Below are 25,912 nucleotides of genomic sequence, written 5' to 3'. Positions count from 1 at the left end.
TCTTACTGGATTGGAGGCAGTCAGTGGGGGACCAGCCACAATTCACCCTCTGGTCCCCCTCTACTTCTGGAGACCTGGGCATGGTGACTTCTTGGCTTTTTGGGGGAGCAGCTTCCACTCCTGAGATTCTATGGCCAGGCTCCCTGTCCAGTTTCTCGTCCTGGTCCCAGAGGTCCTCTCATCAGAGTGACCTTCTTTGGCTCCCCCTGCCTCACGTTTCAAGCCACAGATGAGCCCCACTACATCTCCCATCCCCTCCCTGGGCTTTATTTTCCTCTCACACACACTTTATCACCATCTGATAGGCTTGGATATACATATATTTAAGGTATTTCTTTGTCTGTCAAGGGTATCACACAGGGAGGTAGGGGGGCGTTTGACGTTTCAGTCCCATCTTTGCGTAGATTGCCTGCCACATAGGAGGCGCCACATACGAGTTTGCAGGGAGAATGAATGGCCCTGGCTCTAAAGCTGCCGACTCTGCATTGAAACCCTGGGGCCCCACGGGTGGGACAGCCTCCCCCGGGAGTCAGGCCTGGTTGTGCCTCCATGTCCCCATCTGTGCAGGGGGCTGGAATGAACTTGGGGTGCTGTCTGTGTGAAACCCACTTCCCGTAATACACAAAAGTGCTTAAAGCAGTATGTGCCCCTGGGCCTTGGATGTTCTTTTAAAAAAATATCAGGATGGGGGACTTCCCTTAGCAGTCCAGTGGTTAAGATGCCAGGCTTCCAATGCAGGGGGCGCTGGTTTGATCCTTGGTGGGGGAACTAAAATTCCACATGTTTCTCAGGATGGCCAAAAAGTTATAAAAAAAAAAAATATATTAAAGATGGTGACAGGTATTCTGAGGATTGCGTCTAATTGGCCCAGAGGAAGGGAAGAGGGGCGTGGGCCAGGGAGGGCGTCAGAGGCTCAGGGAGGACGGAGAACCGGGTCCACCCCTTCTCCAGAATGAGGAAGGAGGCCCAGCGTGCACCCAGGCGGCTGGCCTTTCCTCCCCGGCCCGCCCTCCCCCGAGGCGCCCACCTCATCTCTGAGCTCTTCTGCCGTCAACCGTCAACCTGTCGGGCCGGGCCAGGCAGGTCTGGGGATGGGCGGGGAGCCCTGAGCCAGCATCTTTTCTCCTCCTCCACCCCGGGGCTGGCACACAGGCCTAGAGAAGCTGGGCCGGCTGGTAACCCAGGCCGGGAAGCCAGGGGGTCCCTGGGGGGGCTACCCCCACGACAAGGGAGGCCCTTCCCGCCGGCTGCCAGGAGCCCTCCCCAGAGCGGCTGGGCTGGGGTTCCTCCCGGGGCGGGGGCGGGGGCGATGCCGCCTCGTGCCCACTGAGGCCCTGCCATGGCTCGCTCGCTCACCTGGCGCTGCTGCCCGTGGTGTCTGACTGAGGACGAGAAGTCAGCGGCCCGGATCGACCAGGAAATCAACAAGATCCTCCTGGAGCAGAAGAAGCGCGACCGAGGGGAGCTGAAACTGCTGCTTCTGGGTGAGTAGGAGGCCACCCAGGGCGGGGCAGCCTGGGAGCCCACTTTCAGGATGAATCAACTGAGGCTCGGTTCCTCCGCCCAGGGAGGGAGCTGTGGGCCCGTTCCCTTGGCCCAGCCACCACCTGGGCATCTGCAGGGGTGGAGGTGGCTCAGTTGGGTGGCCTGACTCTGGCCTGGCTGGCCCAGCCTGCCCTACGGGCTCCTGAGTCATGAGAAGGGAATGAGCTGCCCAGCGCCAGGACCTCCAGCCTAGCCCTGCGACCATGGAGAGTCCAGGATCCTTCCGTCCCTCTGAGGGCTTGACCTAGGTTTGTTCTGGTGGTTTATCAGGACGAGTCCCATGGTCAAAGCATGGCCAAGCACCTTTAATGGATTGATTAATTGATGGATCGGTTCATTCATTCAAGATGTACTGCATAATTCCTAGAGGTGGGGTACAATAGCAGGGGAGATGGAGCGTTGTGTGTCCCTGACTTTAGGGACCTCAGCTTCTGGTGACGGAGCCAAACCGTGAGCCTGTAAACTAACAAGTAGATAAAATAATTTCCGGCAGCAAGAAGAGGAGGTAAACAAAACCCTGTGAGGGAGCTGGGGTGATTCGGGTGTGACGGATTGGAAGGCTCTGAAGTTGTGACCTCTGAGACCTCACGTCTTATGGTCCACATGTGTCCACTCCCCCAGTCACTTTGCCCTGTGTGTGGCCCCACAGGCCTAAGCCCAGGGACCCCAACCTTGGAGGGTCTCCTGGGAATGCCTGAGCCCTGGACGAGGGCTGGGGAAGGCCCTGAGGTCCCAAATTCCCACCTGCCTGCCCTGGGACAAAGGGCAGGGCTTGGTCATCTGCATAGCTGCCCTGTCTCTTCTCCTGTTCAGTGGGAAGGGGCAGCCCTCAGGGGTGGAAAGAGAGGAGAAAGTGGGGCACAGCCCCCTAGTGAAGCCATCTGAGCCTGGAAGGGGTTTTTATTTTGTTTTGGTTTTTTGACCTCGCCCTATATGGCATGTGGGCTCTTAGTTGTCTGGCCAGGGATCAAACCCATGGTCCCTGCTGTGGAATCTCAGAGAATTTCTTTGAGTCTTCCTTTGGAAGTCACAGGAAAGTTTTAATTAAGACTTTAATAGCTATCTCTATTCACTTTCTGAAATAACTAGGCTTTTATATATGATATGGTATTTACTATTTTTTAATAAATAGAGCTACGTTGGCGATTCTTTTGTGAGCTCTGGTTATTGGTATCTTCCAAATAATTTGTCTGTTTCCTTGAAGTTTTCAAGTATACAGGCGTACATTGTTTCTAACACTCCTTTGTCATCCTTTCATGTCTGTAGGATTTGTAGTGATGTCTCTTTTTTCATTCTTTGTCTTCTCTTCCTTTTGGGGAAGCTAGGAGCTCAGTTTGGAGAAGGCAATGGCACCCCACTCCAGTAGTCTTGCCTGGAAAATCCCATGGATGGAGGGGCCTGGTGGGCTGAAATCCATGGGGGTTGCTAGGAGTCGGACACGACTGAGCTACTTCACTTTCACTTTTCACTTTCATGCATTGGAGAAGGAAATGACAACCCACTCCAGAGTTCTTGCCTGGAGAATCCCAGGGACGGGGGACCCTGGTAGGCTGCCGTCTATGGGGTCGCACAGAGTTGGACACGACTGAAGTGACTTAGCAGCAGCAGCAGCAACAGCAGGAGCTCAGTTGGGCTAGGGGTTTGTCAGTGTTAGCGATCCCTCCTTGCACATCTCAGGTTTCTCTAACTGTGCCTCAGGACCTCTGCACTTGCTGTTCTCCCTGCCAAGGGCTCTCAGCATCCCTACAAGCCTTTGCCTGGCCGGTGGGTCTCAGCTCAATTGCCACCTCCTCAGAGACATCTTCCCTGATTTCCCTGGCTTCAAAGTCAGACCCATCCTTCTTCCTCTGCCCAGTTTTTCTTCATAGCACTCACTTCGTGACACTCTCTCTGGTATTTCCCTGTTTCCTTTTTCACCATCTGTCTCTCCAGTGACACAGCAAACAACACAGAGGTAGAGACCATGTCCATCTTATTCACTCCTTTGTCCTCAGCATTTTTCAGGAGTACAGTGGCCTGGTCATGAGGGCATGCTTTATAAATGAGTGAATGAATGAATGAATCCAGTTTTCGGGGTGATTTTTCCCAGAGTTTATACTGTATCTTCCTAGAGCTGGTAGAGTCCTTTGCTCCACTGACTACTGGACAGCCAGCCCCAAATCAGGAAGCCACTTCTGCTCGTGGTCAGGGGAGAGGGGAGAAGGGAGGTTGTTCACATGTCCAAGCACTGATGTAGCCCTGTGGACGGCCTGCTGGACTGTGGTTTCAACCATCCCCATCCAAGCCCCAAGGGCTGCCTCCACACCTGCCCTCCTTCTTAAAAACAGGAATTGAATTTAAAAGTTTTTGATTTTTTTCTGGGAGATAGTTGATCCTTTTGAGGAAGAAGCCCAAGGGACCAGGGGTCTGTCCCTGGCAGGAAGTAGTCACCACATTGAGAAGGGGGAAGAGTCTGAAGCAAACAATTAAAGTAGCCATCTCTGGGACTTCCCTGGTGGTCCAGTGGTTAAGACTCCAAGCTTCCATGGCAGAGCGTGCAGGTTTGATCCCTTTTTGTGGAACTAAGATCTTACATGCCATGCAGTGTGCCCCCTCTAATAATAATAATAATAATAATAATAAAGAAGCCAGCTCTGTCTGTCCTATGTGAGGTGGGAACCATTCCTATCCCCAGATGGGGAAACCAAGGCCCAGAGAGGTGAAGCAACTTGTCCAAAGTCACAGAGCCAGGACTGGAGCCTAGAATTTCAGTTCCAAAGTCCACGCTGTTGACTGCCCTGTCAGATGGGGAAACTGAGGCCCAGGGAGGTGGCAGGATTGGGTCTGGAGTCTGCAGCCGGTTTGGAGGCAGAGCTGGGCATGGAAGCTGAGCTGTGTGGTCTCCAGCTGCCCGGGCCTGACCCCCTTGGCCCCAGGAGCCCCGTCTTCCAGGAGTGGATGGTGGGGTGGGGGCTGCGGTTTCCCATGGAAGGAGCCACCCGGTGTCTTGTGATGCCTGGGACTTGGCGCAGCTCCTGGCCTCTGCATTTCCACTTCCTCCCCCGTGCCCAGGAGGAAGCGGCCACTTCCCGTCTGGGCTGCAAGGCTGTGCCAGGTGGAGACAGCTCTCCTACGTCTTTCAGCATCATTTGGGGAGCTTCCTGAACCATACCACGAGAGGCTCCTGAATCCTCAGTGATTCTAGGAGTAATGGCTGCAAAGGTGAAGTGTTTCAGACTTCAGGTTGGGACTCACATGTGAGTCATGAAACCCAAGTTCTGGGTGGCAACCAGGCTTTTTATTTTTTGTTTTCTTTAACGAAACAGTGCATCCCAACAAAATTAACTGTTGCTTGGTGAGATCTCTGTTTGTGCTCCCAGAGTAGCAGCCCAGAGGAAGGTCAAAGAATGTAGTCCCCTGCCGTAGGTCTCACTGCCATTTTGGCAGCACCCAGAGGAGCCGATGAGCTTCGGAGTGTGTGAAGAAAAATCCTATTAACTGATATTTTGATGATGCCTGACTCAGCCTGCCATCCACATCCTATTTTGTTGGTGAAGGATCCACAAGGGTTTGTTTTTACTCCTCTGCTTCTCCATTAGCTGTGTGACCTTGGGAAAGTCACTGCACCTCTCTGAGCCCCCATGTCTCCACTGTGAATGGGAACACAGCAGGAATGTTTGTGAGGATCCACCAAGGTCAGTCAGAGAGGACCTGGGCTCAGGGCTTGGCAGATACTAAGACTTAAATCTTTGTTGCTGGGAAGACACGAATGATGACAATGATTCATGCAGCACCTGGGGAATTTCCCAGAATGATCATGAAAGAGCCCAAGAACTCTGGACTCAAAACTGGGTTTTAGTCCCAATCTGGCCACTCACCAACTGCAGGACCCCACCAATCTGGGACTCAGTTTTTCCACCTGAAAAGTGGAGCCAAGGGCCATTCCTCTTGTGGGCTTGGGGGAGCTGGGGCATGGACCCCCCACCAGACTACCCAGGTAGTACAGTGGTTAGGACTCCTTGCTTCCATTGCAGGGGAGGTAGTGTCAATGCCTGGTTGGAGAACTAAGGTCCCACATGCCACGTGATATGCCAAATAAATAAATAAATAGAGCTGTTAAAAAGCAGAAACCAGCCCATCTGTCCAGGTTTCCCAGTGGGAGGTGAGGTTGTGGGTTTATCTCACCGACTGTGATAGTCAGATATCCCACTGCAGGAATATTTAGTGAGTTTGATGTATCTCTGTCCTGAAACCCAAGGAATTTCAGAATCTGAGACAGGTGGCTCCTGACTGAAGGGGTGGTATCTCTTTGTTGTTAATTTGTTTATAGTAAACATTTAACTTATTTAATTGTTGGCCATGCTGCATGGCATGCGGGATCTTAGTTCTTCATCCAGGGATCGAACTCATGCCCCCTGCATTGGAAGCACAGAATCTTAACTACTGGACCACCAGGAAAGTCCTGGAAACTTTTTATTTTGGAATCACTTTCAATGGACAAAAACGTGGCAAAGACTGCACAGAGAATTCCCAACTTCTGAACAGCTTCCTCTATGATGACTTCTTACATAAGTGCCCTGGGCTGTCATAGCTGAGATATTAACGTGGGAACTGTACCCTTAAGTTTCTGTGAACTCAACTCCAAAGTTTAGATTCCACTGGTTTTTCCACAAATACCCTTTTCTCATTTCAGCCTCCAATGCAGTATCTCACCTGGCATTTGAGGGGTTTTCCTCCTACTTTCTTAACTTTACATTTTGAAATGCTTTCAGAGTTTCAGAAAAGTTGTACTGGATTCTTCTGAAAATGTTAATATTTTATCTCATGCCCTTTATTCCCTCTCCATACACATACACATATATATATGTGTGTGTATATATTTATAATTTACATGATGTATGTCTATAGCTTACTTGCTATATATTTACTTTTTTAAATGCAATTACATTTAAAAATATTTATTTATTTGGCTGCTCTGGGTCTTAGTTGCAGCATATAGAATCTTTAGTTGCAGTATCAGATTATTTAGTTTTGGCATGTGGGATTGAACCCAGGACCCCTGCATTATGAGTGCAGAGTCTTAGCCACTGGACCACCAGAGAAGTCCCACTTTGCTATACATTTATATATTTAGTACGGATATATTCATTGTTTTTTGATCCATTTGTGAGTACAGTTACAGCCCTGATCTTTTTTTAAAATTTTATTTATTTTTAATTGGAGGATAATTACTTTTCACCTTTTTATCCTCCAAATACTTCTGTGGGTTTGGGTCCCACTAAAAAGCAAAGATCCCCAGGACGATGATGAGCGGCTGATGCATGTGATACAGTCTTGTCTCCATCACGTCCCACCAGTGTTTCCAGTTTCCCCATGAATGTCCTTTAGGGTAACAGAAAAGTGACTCTTCTTCTTGGATCTCAAGTGCGGTAGTGTCAGCAGCCCACCCCTCACTGCACTCAAATGTGCTGGGGGCAGGGAGGGACTGGAGCCCCGCCATGGGTGATATGGGAGATCACTCTCTCTTCCGCCACTTCCCACACTCCCTGCCTCCTCCCCACTATGTTCCCACTGCTCCCGGTTCCTCTTTCTGGCTCCAGCCAGGCTACCCCTTCCCTTTCTGCAGCTGGTCTCAGTTCCTCCTGCACGAGTGTCCCCTGCCCTTGGAGGGACCCCACGCCAGGGTCCCCCAGGGGCTGGCAGGGTGATGGAGGTGTGGGAGGAGGCCTCCTGGCCATGTATCTCTCACCTGGCTGTCAAGCCCATTTCACAGATGAGAAAACAGAGGCTCCAAGAGGGAGATACTGGGGCTCAGAGAGCATCGAGCCAGGCCTTTCTCTTTGAGCTCCTGGTCCTGGGCTCTGGAAGGTTCTAGTGTTAATATCACAGACCCACTCCTGGCTTTTGGGCCATGCAACCCTGCACTCAGAAGGGCCCTGAGGGTTCATCCTGCACTTGGCCCTGGAAATTCTGTAGATGAGCCTGCAAGGAGCCTCATCCCACTCTGTTTCACTGTGAGGTTGTGTGGGTTCTGTCTCCCAAGTATCTCATGTGAATGTCCCCTTCGGTCTCACTCCACTTGGCCACCTGGGTCAGCCTGAACCATCTGGCTGGTGGGAAGCCCTCCCTGCAGTAACCAGAGAGCACCTGTGAGCACCTGCGTCAGGCCCTGCCCCTCCTCTGCCCACAGCCTTCCAGGCTTCCACCTCCCTGAGGGTAAAAGCCCAAGTTCTCCTGTAGCCCACAAGCCTCTGCATGACCAGCCCCATCCCCTCCCTGCCCTCCCCTCCTCCCTCCCCCTTGCTCACTCTGCTCCAGCCACACGGGTCTCCCATCTGTTTGTCAAACACATCAGGTACAGTCCTGCCCCAGGGTCTTTGCACATGCTCTGTCTGCTGCCTGGTGCTCCCTTTCCCCACACCTTGACACGGGAGCAACCTTCTCAGCCTTCAGATCTCAACCCCAATGTTACCTCCACTGAGAAGTGTTCCATGCACTTAGCAGTAGTCACTTAATCACTCTGTTTATCCTATTGTATTTCCTTCATAAAACTTTCTCTACCTGAAATAATTATAGCAAATAATGATAACAGTAATTATAATTATGGTAAAGACTACTACTGCTAATAGTAGTGAACAGGAATGTAACTCTTACTATATCAAAGTGCATTCTAAGCCAGGGGTCCACAGACTTTTTCTGTAAAGGGCCAGATATAAAATCATTTTGGGCTTCCCAGGTGGCTCAGTGGTAAAGAATCTTCCTGCCATGTGGGAGACTTGACTTCAATCCCTGGGTCAGGAGGATCCTCTAGAGAAGGAAATGGCAACCGACTCCAGTATTCTTGCTGGGAGAATCCCATGGACAGAGGAACCTGGTGAGCCACAGTCCATGGGGTCTCTAAAGAGACAAGACTTAGCGACTAAACAGCACGGTACAGTAAATCTTTCCAGCTTTGCAAGCTGAAGGGTCTCTGACTGCTCAACTGTGCTGCTGTCCCAAGAAACCAGCTCTAGATAATTTATATACAACCAGGTGTGGCCATGTGCCAATTAAAACTTTATTTGCTGTGCTTAGTCGTGTCCAACTCTTAGAGATCCCACGGACCGTAACGCACCAGGCTTCTCTGTCCATGGGGATTCTCCAGGCAAGAATACTGGAGTGGGTTGCCATGCCCTTCTCCGGGGGAATCTTCCTGACCCAGGGATCAAACCCAGGTCTCCCGCTTTGCCGGAGGATTCTTTACCATCTGAGCTACCAGGATAGCTCATGAATACTGGAATGGGTAGCCTATCCCTTCTCCAGGGGATCTTCCCTACCCAGAAGTCAAACCGGGGTCTCCTGAATTTCAGATGGATTCTTTACCAGCTGAGCTACCAGGGAAGCCCAGAACTTTATTTACTGACCCTGAAACCTGAATTTCATGTAATTTTTAGGTGTCATCAAACAGCGTCTAGATTCCTCTCAGCCATGTAAAAAATGCAAAAACTAACCATTTAAAAACTGTAAAAATTGTAATCGTGAAAATAATTAGAAATGTAAAAACCATGCACACTGTAAAAATTTGCTGGCCATGCAAAAACAGGTGGCTGTCAGGAATTCCCTGGAGGTCCACTGGTTAGAACTCCACACTTTGACTGCCGAGGGCCTGGTTCAATCCTTGGTTGGGGAACTGAGATCCCACAAGCCATGCAGCTCAGCCAAAAACAAAATGCAAACAAAACAAAAAACAGGGACTTCCCCAGGGGAGTCTAGTGGGTAAGACATCAACCTCACAATGTAGGGGACCTCGGTTTGACTTCTGGTTGGGGAACTAGATCCACCATGCTGCCAAGAAGACCCAGCATAGCCAAATAAATAATAATAATGAAACAGAAAATCAAATCAAATCAAACAAAAACGAAACAAAATCAGGCACTGACAAGCTTTGTCTGAGGGCCAGTGGTTTGTCAACCCTCCAGGACGACGTTTTCCTGAACCAGTTTAACCCTCAGGCCACCCAGCAAACCACGTTTTACAGGTGGAGACACAAACACCAGGGCCGTGAAGGCGCTCGCCCAGGGTCATGGAGCCGGGATTTGAGCCCCATTGCCCAGGGGTGGCGGGTGCCAGGTGGCAGGAGCCCCCCGAGGGCTGAGCTGACCATGGTGGCCGTTTCCCCAGGTCCCGGCGAGAGTGGAAAGAGCACGTTTATCAAGCAGATGCGTATCATCCATGGGGCGGGCTACTCAGAAGAAGACCGCAAGAACTTCCGGCCCCTAGTCTACCAGAACATCTTCATATCCATGAGGAGCATGATTGAAGCTATGGAACGGCTACAGATCCCCTTCAGCTGGCCCGAGAGCAAGGTGAGCCCCGTGGGGAGGGGGCTCCCTTAGGGCTTCCAGGTGGGACCGCATCCCCTCAGATCGCCTAAGTTCTTAAGAACCGCCCCCTCCAAGGTTTCTTGGGATCCTGGTGTGCATGTAAGGCAGCTTAGCACTAGCTGGTGGCTCAGTAGGTAAAGAATCCGCCTGCAATGAGGGAGACCCGGGTTCGATCCCTTGGTCACGAAGATTCCCTCGGAGAAGGGCATGGCAACCCACTCCAGTATTCTTGCCTGGGAAATCCCACAGACAAAGGCAACTGGTGAGTTACAGTCCATGGTGTTGCAAAGAGCTGGACAGGGCTGAGAGGCTAAACAGTTTCACTTTCAGCACCAGCATGTGCCCCCACCTCAAGGGTTCCCCCGTGGACTCCCAAGGCTCAATCATCTCTCCCTCGGACCTTATGATGCCTGGTAGGAGTCCTGAGTGGGCATATGTTTTGTTCTAGAAGTATTATTATGGTGGACTGGTTCCTGAGCCCTGCCCCACCCTGCTGAGGGAACAGTGCTAAGCAGACCATGTGTCACATCACCCTTCTTTTTATATTTCTTTATTTTATTTTATTTTTGGCTGCACCAGACCGCATGTGGGATCTTAGTTCCCTGACCAGGGATCAAACTTGCACCTCCTGCATTGGAAGCAGGGAGTCTTAACCACTGGAACACCAGGGAAGTCTCCACCCTTCTTTTTAAAGATTTTATTGTATGAAGAACATTCCACATGAAATCTACTCTCTTAGCAAATTTTAAGTGCACAATACAGTATCAGTAACTGCAGATACAATGTCATAAAGAAAGAATTCTAGAAGGCGTTCCCCTTGACTAAGAGGAACTTTATTCATATCAACCCCCAACCCGTCCCCTCAGCCCATTCCATTCCCTGTGTCCGTGCACTTGCTGCTTCCAGATTCTTTGTGTAAGTAGAATCAGGCAGGATCTGTCTTATGACTGGCTTATCTCACTTAAAATAATGTTCTCAAGGTTTATCCGCCTTGTCCTCTATTGCAGAATTTACTTCTCTTTAAAGGCTGCATAGTAGTCCCTATATCTACATCCTTATTCATTCATCCATCGATGGGCATTTAGATTCTTTCCACATCTTGGCTACTGTCAATAACGCTGGGTTGAACCTGAAAGTGCAGATATCTTTTCAAGATCCTGATTTCATACCCACGAGTGGAATTGCTGGATCATATGGTAGCTCTATGTTTAAAAAACAAATTATTTGCTTATTTATTTTTTTGGCTGCTGCACACAGCCTGTGAGATCTTAGTTCCCTGACCAGAAATTGAATCTGGACCCTCGGCAGTAAAAGTGTGGAATACTAACCACTGGGCTGCCAGGGAATTCCTGGTGGCTCTATTTTTAATTTGGGGGGAACTTCCAAAGGGTTTTCCACAGTGGCTGTACCAGTTTACGTTCTCCCCAGCAGTGTATACAGGTCCTGACCCCTAAGACCTCAGGGTTGGTTCACTATGAGTCTTCTTTCCTTAGCTTGCAGACGGCTGTCCTCTGTATCCTCGCATGGCCATCCTTCGGTTGTGTTTGTGTCCCAATCTCTTCTTATAAGGGCACTCCGGACTAGGGCCACCTTCATGACCTCCTGGTAGCTTAATTACCTCTATAAAAAGATAATTCAAACATAAACAAGAGCGCCTGCTTCCGGTGCAAAGAAAAGCGGACAGATGGAGCAGAGGTTGCTGCCCCGCGCAGGGTCACCCTAACTGGCGCTCCTTGCTGCCCCTGCGGCCTGCAGACACGTGCGCCAAGGGGGCAGAGACGGCAGGAGGGCAGCCCCGCCCCCCGCCCTCCCTGTCCTGCTGCTCTGACCCGCCCCGTCCATCCCTTCCCAGCACCACGCCAGTGTGATCATGAGCCAGGACCCCTACAAGGTGACCAAATTCGAGAAGCGCCACGCTGTGGCCATGCAGTGGCTGTGGGAGGACACCGGCATCCGCGCCTGCTATGAGCGCCGGCGAGAGTTCCACCTGCTTGACTCGGCTGTGTAGTGAGTCTGGGGTCCGCGGGCCGGGTAAGGGACCAAAGTCTGGGGCGGGAGGCTGTGCCTGGACAGTCTGAGGAGACCCATTCCCAGGGATCCAAGCAGGCAGAGCGATCCCAAGGCTGGTCGGCTTCCTCTGCGGGGGTGCTGTGGGTGGTCTTGACTCCCAGGTGAGGGTGTTTCTGGGGTGACGTTGCTCACAGGTGACTCAGTTCCTGGGGTGCACTGTTACCAGGGTGACACAGCTCCTGGGGTGATGCTGCTCCTGGGGTGACAGAGCTCCTGGGGTGATGCTGTTTCTGGAGTGACATAGCTCTCAGGGTGATGTTTCTGGGGGGACACAGCTCCTGGGGTGATGCTGTTTCTGGGATGTCATAGCTCTTGGGGTGATGTTTCTGGGGGGACACAGCTCCTGGGATGACACTGTTTCTGGGGTGATGGCACCTCGAAGGTGACTATTCTAGGATGACATTGCCCTGGGGTGACACCATTTCTGGCATGAGACCATTTCTGGGGTGATGGTGTCCTGGGCTCAACGCTGGCTTCTAGTCCTCAAGGGTATCACTGCTCTTGTGGCAGTGATACACCTGGGGTGACACCCTCCCCAGAGAGACACACTGCCCTGAGGGTGAAGCTGCTTCTCCCTGAGGCTCCTGTGGCCTCAGGCTGTGCTCCTCAGCCACCTGGGACCCACAGAAATGCTGGCCTCTCTGGGGGCTCTCCTCCCCCAGCAGGGTCCTCATGGGGCCCTGGGTCAGGGGAAATCTGAGAAGCAAAGGGAGGTTGCAAGGCCAGCACTCAGGTCTTCCGGCTCCACAGCTACTTGTCGAATCTGGACCGTATCACGGAAGAGGGCTACATCCCTACCGCACAGGACGTGCTCCGCAGCCGCATGCCTACCACCGGGATCAACGAGTACTGCTTCTCAGTGCAGAAAACCAACCTGAGGTGAGCACAGAGCTTGGAAGCTCTTGTAGGAAGGCCAAAGGAGCTGCAGCGCTGAGGGCTGAGTAGGAGTTGTCTGTCCCAGCCCACAAAGGGCCTGTCAGGCTGGAGGAGGCAAAGCTGGGTATAGACATCTCCATCCCCCCATGGAGTCAGGACTGGGACCTGGAAGGGCCCACACATAGCCCCCAGAATTCTGGGAGGGGAAGTCTTTCTGGAGGAGGAGGCATTGGTCTTAGCACATTGAAGAATGATTAGGAGTTCACTAGAGCTATGGGGTGATGGGAAGGAGGAGACAGAGACTGTGCAGTCAGGGCTAGATCAGAGGGATTGATTTGGGGCTGGGGAAGCTCAGAGGGTGATCCCTCTAGTGATCAATGAGGGGTTCAGGCTGGGCATCAGGAGACCCAGGAGGAGGCAGGAGCCATGGTTCAGGCAGACAGGGTTGGGAAAGGTCTGGGCAGTGGCCACGAGCATGGAAATGATGGAATGGTGCAAGAAGTGTTTCTGATGTAGAATGGGTGAGTGTGGGAATTAGAGCAGGCAGTCAAAAATGATTTGCTGTGAGTTTCCCATCAAGATGATGGTGTAGATGGTAAAAACCACTGTGGTGGTGGTAGAGAGGGAGGTGTTAGAAAAGCTGATGGAGTTATTTAGGGGCAGGTTGGGTCTGAGGAGTCTGGGACATCTGGGAGATGGCTGGGCACAAACAGGCCTGAGCTGGAAGACAGAGAGGTGTGGGGGTCCTGTGCAGCCAAGAATGGTCCATGCAGAGCCATGACCAGTGTCAAAGACCAAGAAAAGGTCAGAGAGACAAGCAACTTCTGGAATTGGCCTTTAGAGAATCTTCAATGACCTTAGCAAGATGGTGACAGAGAGCTGTGCAGGTGTGCCTGAAAACCTCCAGTGTTCAACCCACTCATGTTGACCTCTTGTTTCCTTGAATGGCCCTCCCTCTTGGCTCCATGCTTTTGAAACAAGAAGGTTCATAATTTACTGTTTGCGTTTGGGTCTCCTCCACTAGATGGAGAACCCCTTGAAGTTACAGCTTGAGACTGATTCTACTGCTTCTTTGATTGATATATTATGTGATATTGAGTGAGTGTGTGTGCTCAGTCACTTCAGTCGTGTCCAATTCTTTGTGACTCCCTGAACTGTAGCCCTCCAGGCTCCTCTGTCCATGGGATTTTTCTGACAAGAATACAGGAGTGTGTTGCCATGCCCTCCTCTAGGTGATCTTTCCAATCCAGGGATTCAATCCACGTCTCCTTTGTCTCCTGCATTGCAGGTGTATTCTTGACTATTGAGCCATCGGGGAAGCCATCGCTCCTCTAGTGATAATCAACTGAATGTCAGAGTGCAAGTTTGTGTATATGAGTGTATGGTTGGAAAGATAGAAGAATGGATGGGTGGATGGATGGGTAGATAGATGGGTGGATAGATGGATGGAAGGCTGGATGGATGAAGGAATGAGTGAATGGATGAGTGGATTGTTGGGTTGGTGAATGGATAGATGGATAGGTAGGTGGATAGATGGATCAAAGGGTGGCTGTATGAGTGGATAGATGGATAGATAGATGGATGAATGCATGAATGGTTGGGTGAATATGTGGACAGATGGGTGACTAGATGGGTGGGTGGAAAGATGGATAAACGAGGAGGTGGGTGGATGGATGAACAGGTGGATGGGTGAGTTGGTGAAAGTTTAGGAGTAGAAGTAGTGGTTGGGGAAGTTCAGAGGAAAGACTGGGTAGAGGAGAGGAATTTTCAGAAGGGGAAACTTAAGTCCATTCTCAAGGCAAAGGTGAGGGCTCAGAGGAAAGGGAGACTCTGAGCTGGGAGGCTGGACAGTAAGTGAACCCCACAGCTGTCTCAGCCTCTGGAGCCCCATTCGAAGCCACTGCCTCCCCCATATGACCCTGGACACAGGGTCTGAGGCAATCTGGGGATCACCAGAAAGGCCGGTTTTGGGACTCAGGAGCCTCAGGCACCAGTCTGGATTTTCCTCCTGTACATCAGGGCAAGTCTTTTCTTGCTCTGAGGCTTCTGGCATTTCCTGCCTGCTGCCTGAGTAATGGTCGCATCCCCGGGTAAATGACGCAGGGTTTGTTATCAGCGACCCATATTTCTTAGAAGAGACAACAGGAAGGCGGGAGGGCTCAGGTTTTTGTTGTGGTGTGTCTGGGGGTGGAGGCGAACACTCGTCCTGGGACGCAAACAAAGGGGATGGCTCTTGTCCATCAGTGTGGCTGCTGGACGCTCCCGTGGTCACCCAGAACACAGCCAATGGAAAACTGAGTTCTGGAGACATTTTGCAACTTCCCCTGGGTCATCAGTCAACAGGGCAGGCTGAGGATGTGTCCAATCAGCTGTCCTCTACTGTGGGGTAGAAGGCAGCCCAGTGCAACAGAAGTTCAGGATAGTCCCCTCTCCTCTCTGTACTTACAGTTTTCTCATCTGTAAAATGGGTATAATAGTGATGCCTACCCCATGGGGTGAAAGGCAGTCACACACAGGTGGCTAGCATCTATTCTTGCTGCTATTAATGTTGATTGTGGCATGTCCCAGCCATGACTGGGGTCTGGGGTGCCATGTCTCAGGGTCCTTGATTGGGTCTGAGCTCTGACAGGAGATGGTTTCCCCGCAGGATCGTGGACGTCGGGGGCCAGAAGTCAGAACGCAAGAAGTGGATCCACTGCTTTGAGAACGTGATTGCCCTCATCTACCTGGCCTCACTGAGTGAATATGACCAGTGTTTGGAGGAAAACAACCAAGAGGTGAGGTGCCACTGGGGATGTGGGGGTGCTGTCTCCCCTACCCTTCTTACTCACTCCTTGGCCCAGGGACCCTCAACTGAGCAGGAAAGCCTACCGCCACTCTTGAGGGAGTCTTTGTGTGTCTGGCGTGGCTTTGAGCTTCACCGTCCACTCTTTTGTGGCCTGACCATTGAACCCCAATGCACAGATCCACAAGTATTTGTGAGACAAGGACCCTGGGGACACACACACACACACACACACACACACACAGTTGGATACTCAAGCTTCAAGGCACACCACCCTATTCCCACACCCTGAAGCACAGTGTGTGTGTCCTGGGAGTATGGGTCATGCTGTGGGAATGGGGCTATGTCCTGTTTTTATTCAGGATTCTTCTCCTTTTCATGAATTCTTCTCCTAATTCAGCTTCCCTAGTGGCTCAGCGGTAAAGAATCCACCTGCAATGCAAGAGATGCAGGAGATGCGGGTTGAATTCCTGGTTCGGGAAGATCCCCTGGAGGAGGAAATGGCAACCCACTCCAGTATCCTTGCCTGGGAGATCCCATGGACAGAAGAGCCCAGTGGGCTACAGTCCATGGGGTCACAAAGAGTCAGACACGACCAAAGCGACTGAGCACGGTGAAGGTTGGGCACACTATTATCTCTGACATGTGCACTTTTCAGAGTTAAAGTTTCACATAGACAGTTTCAGGATCCAAGGGTCAGGTGTTATAATTTGTACTTTCGGGCTGAGTCAGATAGAATCAAACTGAGTCAGATAGAATCAATTTGAGGTCATTCTGACACAGATCTTGCTTGAACCGAGCCACACACGATGTCCCACTTTGCTTGGGCTGCTGTGATGAAGTCCCACAAACTGGGAGGTAGGGCTGGTCGTGGGGAGTGGGTGGTAGAGCTGAAACAACAGAAATTTATTGTCTCATGGTCCTGGAGGCCAGAAATCTGAGGTCAAGGTGTCAGTGGGGCTGTTTCCTTCTGACCCTGTGAAAGAGAATCTGTCCCAGGCTCTCCCAACTTCTGGTATGCTGACAATCTTTGGGGTTCCTTGACTGGAGAAGACACCACACCATTTATGCCTCCATCTTCACATGGCCATCTCCCTGAGTCCTATTTTTAAAAATAATTTTTAAACTTTTTTGGCTATGCTGCATGGCATGTGAGATCTTAGTTCCCCAACCAGGGATGGAACCCTTGCCCCCTGCATTGTAAACACAGAGTCTTAACCACTGGGCCACCAGGGAAGTCCTTTGATTTCCCCTTTTTATAAGGACATTGGAGTCAGAGCCCACCCTACTCCAGTGTGACCAATTCTTAACTAATTACATCTTCAAAGACCCTATTTCCAAATCAGGTCTCATTCTGAATTTCCAGGTGGACATGAGTTTGGGGGTGGGGTACACTAGCCCAACCAGTACAGGCACAAAACAATCTTGGGCATACACAGGCAGCCGGCCCCACTGCCCTGAGTCCCAGCCTGGCGGGAACTGGGGAGCCTCAAGCTGCTGGATGGTGGGCTGCCAGCCCCATCTCCACCTGCGGGTAGGGCTCCTGTTCAGGCCGAGCATCCATCTGGATCCATGACCAGCCTGTGCCTCCCAACCCAGAACCGAATGAAGGAGAGTCTGGCCCTGTTTGGGACCATCCTGGAACTGCCCTGGTTCAAAAGCACTTCCGTCATCCTCTTCCTCAACAAAACCGACATCCTGGAGGAGAAGATCCCCACATCCCACCTGGCTACCTACTTCCCCAGTTTCCGGGGTGAGTGGTTCTAGAACTTTCTATACCCTTCACTTTCCAAAAGCAGCTCCCAAGAGAGACAGTGGTTCAGGCCACACCTCAGCCTGGAGTCACTGGGGTTCCAAGTGCAGTCAGACAGACCTGAGTTCCAGACCCATCTCTGATCTCTGCCGGAGACCTCTGAGTCTCAGCTTCCCCCTCCGTTGAATGGGGAGACAGTAACAGAAGCCTAAACACTGGGTGCTGAAAGCAGCAGAAATTTCTCCCTCATCGTTTAGGAGGCCAGAAATCTGAATCAGGCCTCCCTCCTAATTTCTGGCAGTCACCTGTAATCCTTAGCATTCCGTGACTTGTAGTTGCGTGTCTCCAATCTCTACCTCTGTTACCCGTGACTCTCTGTCTCTGGTTGTCTCTTCTCTTCTTTTTTTGTTCTTGGCTGTGCTGGGTCTTTGTTGCTGCATGTGGGCTTTCTCTTGTTGTGGGGAGTGGGGGCTATTCTTCGTTGTGGTGCACAGGCTTCTTATTGTGGGGGCTTCTCTTGTTGTGGAGCATAGGCTATAGGTGCATGGGCTTCAGTAGTTGTGGCTTATGGGCCCTAGAGCTCAGGCTTAGATGCCCTGCGGCACGTGGAATCTTCCCAGACCAGGGATTGAACCCATGTCCCCCTGCGCTGGCAGGTGGATTCTTGTTCACTGTGCCACCAAGGAAGTCCCCATTTCTTCTCTTCTTACAAGGACACCAGTCATTGGGTTTAGGACATGACCTAACCTCGTGTGATCTCATTTTAGCTTAAAATGCACGTCCAAAACCCACAATTTGTAAATAAGGTCATATTCTGAGATTCTGAGTGGACATGGATTTGGTGTATCACCAAATTGTGAGTTTTGTGTATTCATCCTAATACACAATCAACCACAGTAAGTGAAACCCTTAGCATGAGCTTGGTGTGTAAGTCTTGATGATGTCACCACAGGTGTGCAGAGAAGGCAATGGCACCCCACTCCAGTACTCTTGCCTGGAAAATCCCATGGATGGAGGAACCTGGTAGGCTGCAGTCCATGGGGTGGCTAAGAGTCGAACACGACTTCACTTTCACTTTTCACTTTTATGCATTGGAGAAGGAAATGGCAACCCACTCCAGTGTTCTTGCCTGGAGAATCCCAGGGACAGGGGAGCCTGGTGGGCTTCCGTCTGTGGGGTCGCACAGAGTCGGACACGACTGAAGCGTCTTAGCAGCAGCTGCAGCAGCAGCCACAGGTGTGACCACTGGTCTGTCAGAGCCTGTGTGGCCAGTCTCACCCAATCTTACCCACAAGACTTGAGGTCTGGGTGACAGATGTCAGCTTGTTCCAGGAAGGTGGCCTGGACACTCTTCTCCCTCTTCCCCGAGCATCCCCTGGGCAGTTCAGAAGTGGGACCATGGCTTGGAGAGTTGGAAACAGGGATAAAGTAGATCGTTTTGAGGATGGTTTGTTTTCCTTCATGTCGCAGGGAACCCCCATAACTCATCCTTTTCTCCCAGCCCCAGAGGCTGGAGCACCCTTTGCTAACTTCTGACTCACGGTCTTCTCTCCTCTCTACTAAATAATATTCATGACAATAATAATAAGCCAATAACAGCTAATACATCTAACACTGATGGAAGCACCCTCGTGTACTGACTTGTTAAAAATGCTCATTAAAAAATCGCTGTTCAGTAGCACTCATGTCTCTCACCACTATAGAGATGGGGAAACTGAAGCACACAGAGAGGCATAGTTATTTGCCAAAAGTCACACAGCTAGTGACTGGCAGAGGCAGGATTCCCTCCCAAGTTTCCTGGATCCAAAGCTGGCAGGTCGTAAGCACTATGGGAACCTGCCTTTATGACAGAATGATGATAGTACAGACTCCTGAAAGCTTCTCTGATTGAACACTGAGCCCTCGACATGATTGTGTGGAGTCTTCACAACACTTTAGGGAGGCCTAGGATGGTTATGATCCCTGTTTTAAACAAATGAGGAAACAGACTCTCAGAGGTTAGGTGGATTAACAGATAAGGTAACCCATCTTGTAAGTAGTGGAGGCGGGTCTTGGGTTCCAGAAGCCCTTGACTCACTCTCTCTCTCTCTCTATATATATATTTCATATATACATGTGTCCGTGTGTATATGTATATATGTATACACACACACACAGAGTCCGACACGACTGAAGCCTCTTAGCAGCTTCATACACATACTTATACGTATATTCATACACATACGTATATGAATGAGAGATGGGGAGGGGGTGGAAATCCCATGTGTGCCTCACCAGGGCAGCCATCCCTGCCCTTCTCTTTCATCTCCCCAGGATGTCTTTCTCTGGACCTCCAGGCTCCAAGTCCAGCTAAGAGAGAGGGTCTTTAACACGGTTCTGTGCAGTCTCAGAGACCAGCCTCATTGGTCCATTCCAGGCCGTGTGACCCAAATGAGCCTACCCCTGAGGCTCCTACTGGCTGGGCCTCAGTCTTGTGAATGGCTAGAAACACAAAAGATGGTGGAGGCTGGCAGGCACCCTGCCGGATGGTTCCTGCAGCCCCGATGTTGTCCAGAGTCTACCTTGGTCCCAGGAGGGAGGGACGCTCACCTGCCACACGAGCCGCGTACTCTGACTGCCCACCCCTGTCCCCAGGCCCCAAGCAGGACGCGGAGGCAGCCAAGAAGTTCATTCTGGACATGTACACCCGTATGTATGCCGGCTGCGTGGACGGTGCCGACGGGGGAAGGAAGGGCCCGCGCTCCCGCCGCCTCTTCAGCCACTACACATGCGCCACGGACACACAGAACATCCGCAAGGTTTTCAAGGACGTACGGGACTCGGTCCTGGCCCGCTACCTGGACGAGATCAACCTGCTCTGACCCAGGCCTGCCGTTCCGAACTCGGACCCGCGAGGGGCAGGTGGAACCTGCGGGCAGTGGGCGCGGGGTGGGCCAGCGCTCAGCTAGCCCAGATGCCCCATGTCGCTCCAGCCCCAGACCCAGGTAGAGGAAGGACCGCGAGTGAGCCGGCGTGGAAGGCCGGCCGCTATCCCCTTCCTTCTCCGCCCCTCGTCAGGACAGCCTCTGGATCCCCTTTCCCTCGACTCAGTTTACCTCCTCGGAGAGAAAACACAGTGGCCGTTTAGGAGGCCAAGGTGCAGGAAAGGGTGAAAAGAGCAAGGGATCCAGGACTTGGGTGGGTGGGGCTCTCTCAGGACCCTATAGGCATGTCCTCTCAGGCAGAGACCCTTTGGGGCTTCTGTGCCAGTGCCGGGATGGGGGGAGTGGTCCTTCATGCCGGGGACGCGGGATCTGGCGCCCCCTAGCGGACAGGAATCGACATCCCAGCCTGAGGTCTGGGGAACTCAGGGACTTCCGTTTTCTTAGGAGAAAGAGACGCCTTTTCAGAGCCTCTTTGGCTCAAAGTGTGTCTTGCCCCGGTTTGCAGATGAAAGAAACCGAGGTCCACAGGCATCCGCCTTCCTTCCCAGGCTGGAAGCCGGAAGCACTGCATCTTACAACCTTCTGTATTTATTCCCTCACCTTCTGCATGGCCCCTTGCAGGGTGGACATTAAAGAAATGACATTCTGGAGAACTTTGGTTTCTTAGGGGCGTCCTGTTTAACACCCCACCCCCCATCCCTGGCCCCCGCTGTCCTGCCACAAGTCTCCTGCCCTGGACAGGGTAGCAACATGGCAAAGGAAGGAAAAAGTTCTACTTGTCCATCCGCTGTGCAGGGCACGGAACACAGAGCTGTGCGGGACTGTGTGCACTTTAAGCCAGGAAGTGAAGTCCAGCCTCTCTCTGTGATCATGGGGTCGTATTAGCGGGCCCTCTGCTGCTACTCACCCAAAATCCCAGCAGCAGCCACCAGCCATCTCTGATGGAGACAATGATGACTCTACTCACCATATCCTGGTCTCAGGGCAGCCCCATGTGGCACAAATTCCATTGCCCCCATTTTACAGATGAGGAAACTGAGGCACATGAGAAACTGAATAATTTGACTAAGGCTACACAATGAGAAGGCAATGGCAACCCACTCCAGTACTCTTGCCTGGAAAATCCCAGGGACGAAGGAGCCTGGTGGGCTGCAGTCCATGGGGTTGCTAAGAGTCGGACAAGACTCAGCTACTTCACTCTCACTTTTCACTTTCCTGCACTGGAGAAGGAAATGGCAACCCACTCCAGTGTTCTTGCCTGGAGAATCCCAGGGACGGGGGAGCCTCGTGGGCTGACGTGTATGGGGTCACACAGAGTCGGACACGACTGAAGTGACTTAGCAGCACACACCTGAAGATGGCTGAGCCAAGACTGTTATTCATTCAACAGTTTTTTGGTTTCTTTTAAAAAATTTTTTCCTGCATCGTGCAGTGTGGGTGATCTTAGGTCCCCAACCAGGGATTGAACCCGTGCTCCCTGCAGTGAATGCCCAGAATCTTAACCAATGGACCACCAAGGAAGTCTGTTGTTTTTTAATTTTTTTTTAATTAACTATTTTTTAAAATAGTCTTAGGTTTATAGAAAAATTGTGACTACAGAGTTGCCTTATAAAACCACATCTGATTTCCCATATTATTAATATATTAATATGGTATGGTGGCTCAGATGGTAAAGAATCTACCTGCAATGTCGGAGACATGGGTTCAATCTCCCGGTCAGGAAGATCCCCTAGAGAAGAGAATGGCAAGCCACTCCAGTATTCTTACCTGGAGAATCCCATGGACAGAGGAGCCTGGCAGGGTTCTGGCAGGAGCCTGGCAGAGTCCATGGGGTCACGAGTGATTAACACACAAAAACATTGAAACATTTATTAACTGAAGTCTACTCTATATTCTGATTTCCTGTTTTCCCCTAATGCCCTTTTTCTGTCCTGGGACACCACCCAGGATCCCTCATGACATTTTGTCATTGCATCTCTTTAAGGTCCTCTGTGCTGGGATGGCTTCTCAGACTCTCCTTGTCTTTGATGACCTTGACCATTTTGAAGAGTGCTGGTCAGCTCTGTGGCTTGTCCAGGGTTCCAGTAATGAAGTACCCCAGACAGAGGGACTTAAAACCACAGAAATGTAATCTCTCAGAGTTCTGGAGGCAGCGTCTGAGACTGAGGCTCCAGGGGAAGGTCCTTCCTGTCTCTTCCCGCTTCTGGTGGCTCTGTGTGTCCCTTGGCTTGTGGCAGTATCCCTCCAGTCTCTGCCTCTGTCCTTACATGGCCGTTTCCTCTTGTGTGTGTCTGTGTCCAATTTTGCTCTTCTTACAGGGACATCCGGAGAAGGAAATGGCAACCCAATGCAGTATTCTTGCCTGGAGAATTCCATGGACAGAGGAGCCTGGTGGGCTACAGTCCATGGGGTCACAAAGAGTCAGACACAACTGAGTGACTGAACAACAACAGAGACACCAGTCATACTGAATTAGATGAACCTGACCTCATTCTAACTTGATTGTATCTGCAATGGTCCTATTTCCAAAGAAGGTCGTATTCCCAGATACCATACCTGGGTTAGGACCTCAGCTGTCTCCCAGCAGGTGTTTGGCCAGACGTCCTTTAGTTGTTTCGTCTGATGTTTTTTCTTGTGATTAGACTGAAGTTTAATTTTTTGACCAGGAGAGCAGAGAGGTGAAGAAAATGTTGGCCCATTATAGCAAGAGTGCAGGCATGTGTGCTAAGTCACTGCTGTTGTGTCTGACTCTTTGTAGACTGCAGGCTTCTCTGTCCATGGGATTTTCCAGGCAAGAATACTGGAGTGGGCTGCCATGCCCTCCTCCAGGAGATGTTCCTGACCCAGGGATTGAACCCTCATCTCTTACATCTCCTGCGTTGGCAGGCAGGTTATTTACCACTAACGCCACCTGGGAAGCCCTATAGTGAGAGTACCTGCTGTCAGCATGACCTTGGTTCCCTGTCTGAGTCCGGCACCCAACTCTTTTTAGAACCTAAGTTGGAGGGACTTCTCAGTGGTTGACTCTGCATTCCAATGCATGGGGCCTGGGTTCAATCCCTGGTCAGGGAACTAAATCCCACATGTCACAACTAAGACCTGGTCCAGCCAAATAAGTAAACAAGTAAGTAAATAAATTTTTTAAAAGTAAAATAAAACCTTTGTAAGATGGAAAATATCAAACCTCCCAAAGCAGGGAGACTAGCCATTAAGACTCTCATGAGTCTGAGGCACTTTTGTTTTCATAGGCTTCTTCCTTGATAAAACAATATTTAAAATTATTTTTTACAACCCTGTTGGTAGAAAGAAGGATGAAATCCAGACTGGGTTTGTTGTTATGTATTCATGATTAGGCTATTAATTTTCCTCTTTAGATCTTAAAAGGGAATGAAAATTAACACATTCCACGGACCCCTGAAAGTGCTGTGAGCCCTAAGCCTGAAGGCTAAGTTGACCTTGAACCTAGTACACAAACCCCGTCATCCCACGAGTGACAGTTCTTCACGCCTGTTCCACGCATATCTCTCCATCCTCCCTCCCTGCCCCTTCTGCCTCTTGAAAGTGAAAGTCAGAGTGGGTTGCCATTCCATTCTCCAAGAGATCTTCCTGACCCAGGGATCGAACCCTCATGTCCTGCATCTCCTGCATTGCAGGCAAATTCTTTACTGTCTGAGTCCCCAGAGAAATCTGCCTCTTGGTTACTTTCATTTTCCCTGATATAGTACCATTTCATTCACATCTTTCTAGAATATAAAGACTTTTCTAGGGACTCCCTGCTTCCAATGCAGAGGGCTTGGGTTCCAGCCCCTGCAGGGGAAGTAAGATCGCACATGCCTCTCATGGCACTGCCAAAAACAAGCAAAAAGACAATACCAATAAAGCTTAAAAGCACATCAGAATTGTAAAAAGCAAAAGACAAAACTCACTTCTAAAAAGAAAAAGTATAATGCAACGTGAACACGTCTAAAAAAGTTAGCAATGATCCCTGTGTATTTAATATCCACTAGGTACTCACATTTCCCCATGTGTCTTGTAAATATCTTTTCTAAAGGTTTGTTTGTTTGTTTGTTTTGGCCCCACTGTATGGCTTGTGGGATCTTAGTTTCCCCACCAGGGATTGAATGAGGGCCCTTGGTAGTGAAGGCTCGGAGTTCTAACCACTGGACAACCAAGGGATTCCCTAAAGCTTTTCATTTTGTAATCATTTTAGTTTTACAGAAAAGTTGCAGCAATAGTGCAGAGTTCCAGAACACCCTTCACCCAGCTTCCTCTGACGTGAACGTCTTAGGTAACATGCTACAAACCAGGTTATAGAAGCCGGGGAATTCACATCAACCATCCTGCTAACCTCTAGACTTGCTAGAATTTGGCCAGTTTTTCCCTCTTCTGTCCTCTGTCTGGGCCAGGATTCCACACTGCACCTCCTGATCTTCGTCTCCTTCCTGGCTGATGGTTCCTTAGCCTTTGTCATGGCCTGTTTAAAGAATTCTGCCTGGTTATTTTGTAGAACAGTCCCACAATTTGGGTTTGTCTGAGGTTTGCTCACAATGTGATTAACGCCATGCATTTTGGGCAAGAGTCCCGCAGGGTTCCTCTCAGACGGGTGGGTCCCTGGTGGGGAAATGCCTCATCACAGATGATGAAATGCTACCTGTGTTTTTTTTCACAGTTGGTTCATTTGAGTCACGACCCAAACAAAGCCCACATGTGGCATTTGGTTGCTGTTCAGTTCAGTCACTCAGACTCATTGGGACCCCACGGACTGTAGCCTGCCAGGCTCCTCTGTCCTTGAAATTTTCTAGGCAAGAACACTGGAGTGGGTTGCCATTTCCTTCTTCAGGGGATCTTCCTGACTCAGGGATCAAGCCCATGTCTCTTGCATCTCCTGCACTGGCAGGTGGATTCTTTACCACTGCACCACCTGGGAAGCCCCTTGGTTTTTCTATCTCTTAAGAAGCTTTTCACCAATAACTATCACCCAACCTTTTTTGTGTGTGCCATTTATTTGTTGAATAAATGAGATCACTTGTCTGGTAGAGTTTCTCAGCTTCCTAACTGGTAGATTGCTTTCCAGCTGTGGCTCAATGGGCTCCTCTGTGCCCTGTAACCCCTGTGAATGATCTGCCTAGATACATGAACAGACTTTCTAGGTGGTGTGAGCTCCAGCAGATGACACATAACATCCAGTTGGTTCTCTCTCTGTGTATCTGTGTGTCTCTCTCCATGAAACATGTAACAACACAACAGCCAGTTGGTTCTCTGTGTGTGTGTGTATGTCTCTCTCTCTTCTCATTAAAATGGACCAGTGGGTTCAGGGGGCGTCGGTCTGACTCATCCATTGTGAACTTCCCAATGAGAAATTTCTCTCTACTAATAATCTTAGTGGCCACTGATGATCATCACTTACATACATCAATCAGGGTTGCAAAAATGGTGAATTTGAATACTTGCATTCCTTCCGCATTTATTGCCTGGAATTTTTCAACAACCCAGCTCACTCAAAAGAACTTAAAGCAGGGTCTTGAAGAGATATTTGTACACCCATGTTCACAGCAGCATTTCTAATAGCCACGAGGAGGAAGCAATCCAAATGTCCCTTGAGAGACGGATGGTTAAA

At 50.5% G+C, this 25,912-nt stretch overlaps 1 protein-coding gene across 1 annotated transcript; it reads left to right on the top strand.

The window, feature by feature from the left end:
- The first annotated feature begins 1,005 nt into the window (after window positions 1-1,005).
- Window positions 1,006-20,928, top strand: GNA15 (G protein subunit alpha 15). The gene is made up of 7 exons (XM_055566663.1): window positions 1,006-1,484; window positions 9,685-9,869; window positions 11,740-11,894; window positions 12,708-12,836; window positions 15,481-15,610; window positions 17,218-17,371; window positions 20,006-20,928. Exons 1-7 carry the CDS (start codon window positions 1,340-1,342, stop codon window positions 20,230-20,232), a joined length of 1,125 nt encoding a protein of 374 aa, XP_055422638.1. The 5' UTR covers window positions 1,006-1,339; the 3' UTR covers window positions 20,233-20,928.
- Window positions 20,929-25,912: the final 4,984 nt, after the last annotated feature.

This window comes from Bubalus kerabau, chromosome 1 (assembly GCF_029407905.1).
Source record: "Bubalus kerabau isolate K-KA32 ecotype Philippines breed swamp buffalo chromosome 1, PCC_UOA_SB_1v2, whole genome shotgun sequence".
In the NCBI taxonomy this organism is placed as follows: Eukaryota; Metazoa; Chordata; class Mammalia; order Artiodactyla; family Bovidae; genus Bubalus; species Bubalus kerabau.
Note: the sequence above shows the minus strand (reverse complement) of the source record. Positions and strands in the feature narration are given on the sequence as shown.

Bases quoted from the DNA above. Each gene is read 5' to 3' on its own strand.
- GNA15 (XM_055566663.1), top strand. From the start codon at position 1,340: ATGGCTCGCTCGCTCACCTGGCGCTGCTGCCCGTGGTGTCTGACTGAG. The intron at 9,870-11,739 runs GTGAGCCCCGTG...ATCCCTTCCCAG, and splicing joins TCAGCTGGCCCGAGAGCAAG to CACCACGCCAGTGTGATCAT. The intron at 12,837-15,480 runs GTGAGCACAGAG...GTTTCCCCGCAG, and splicing joins GTGCAGAAAACCAACCTGAG to GATCGTGGACGTCGGGGGCC.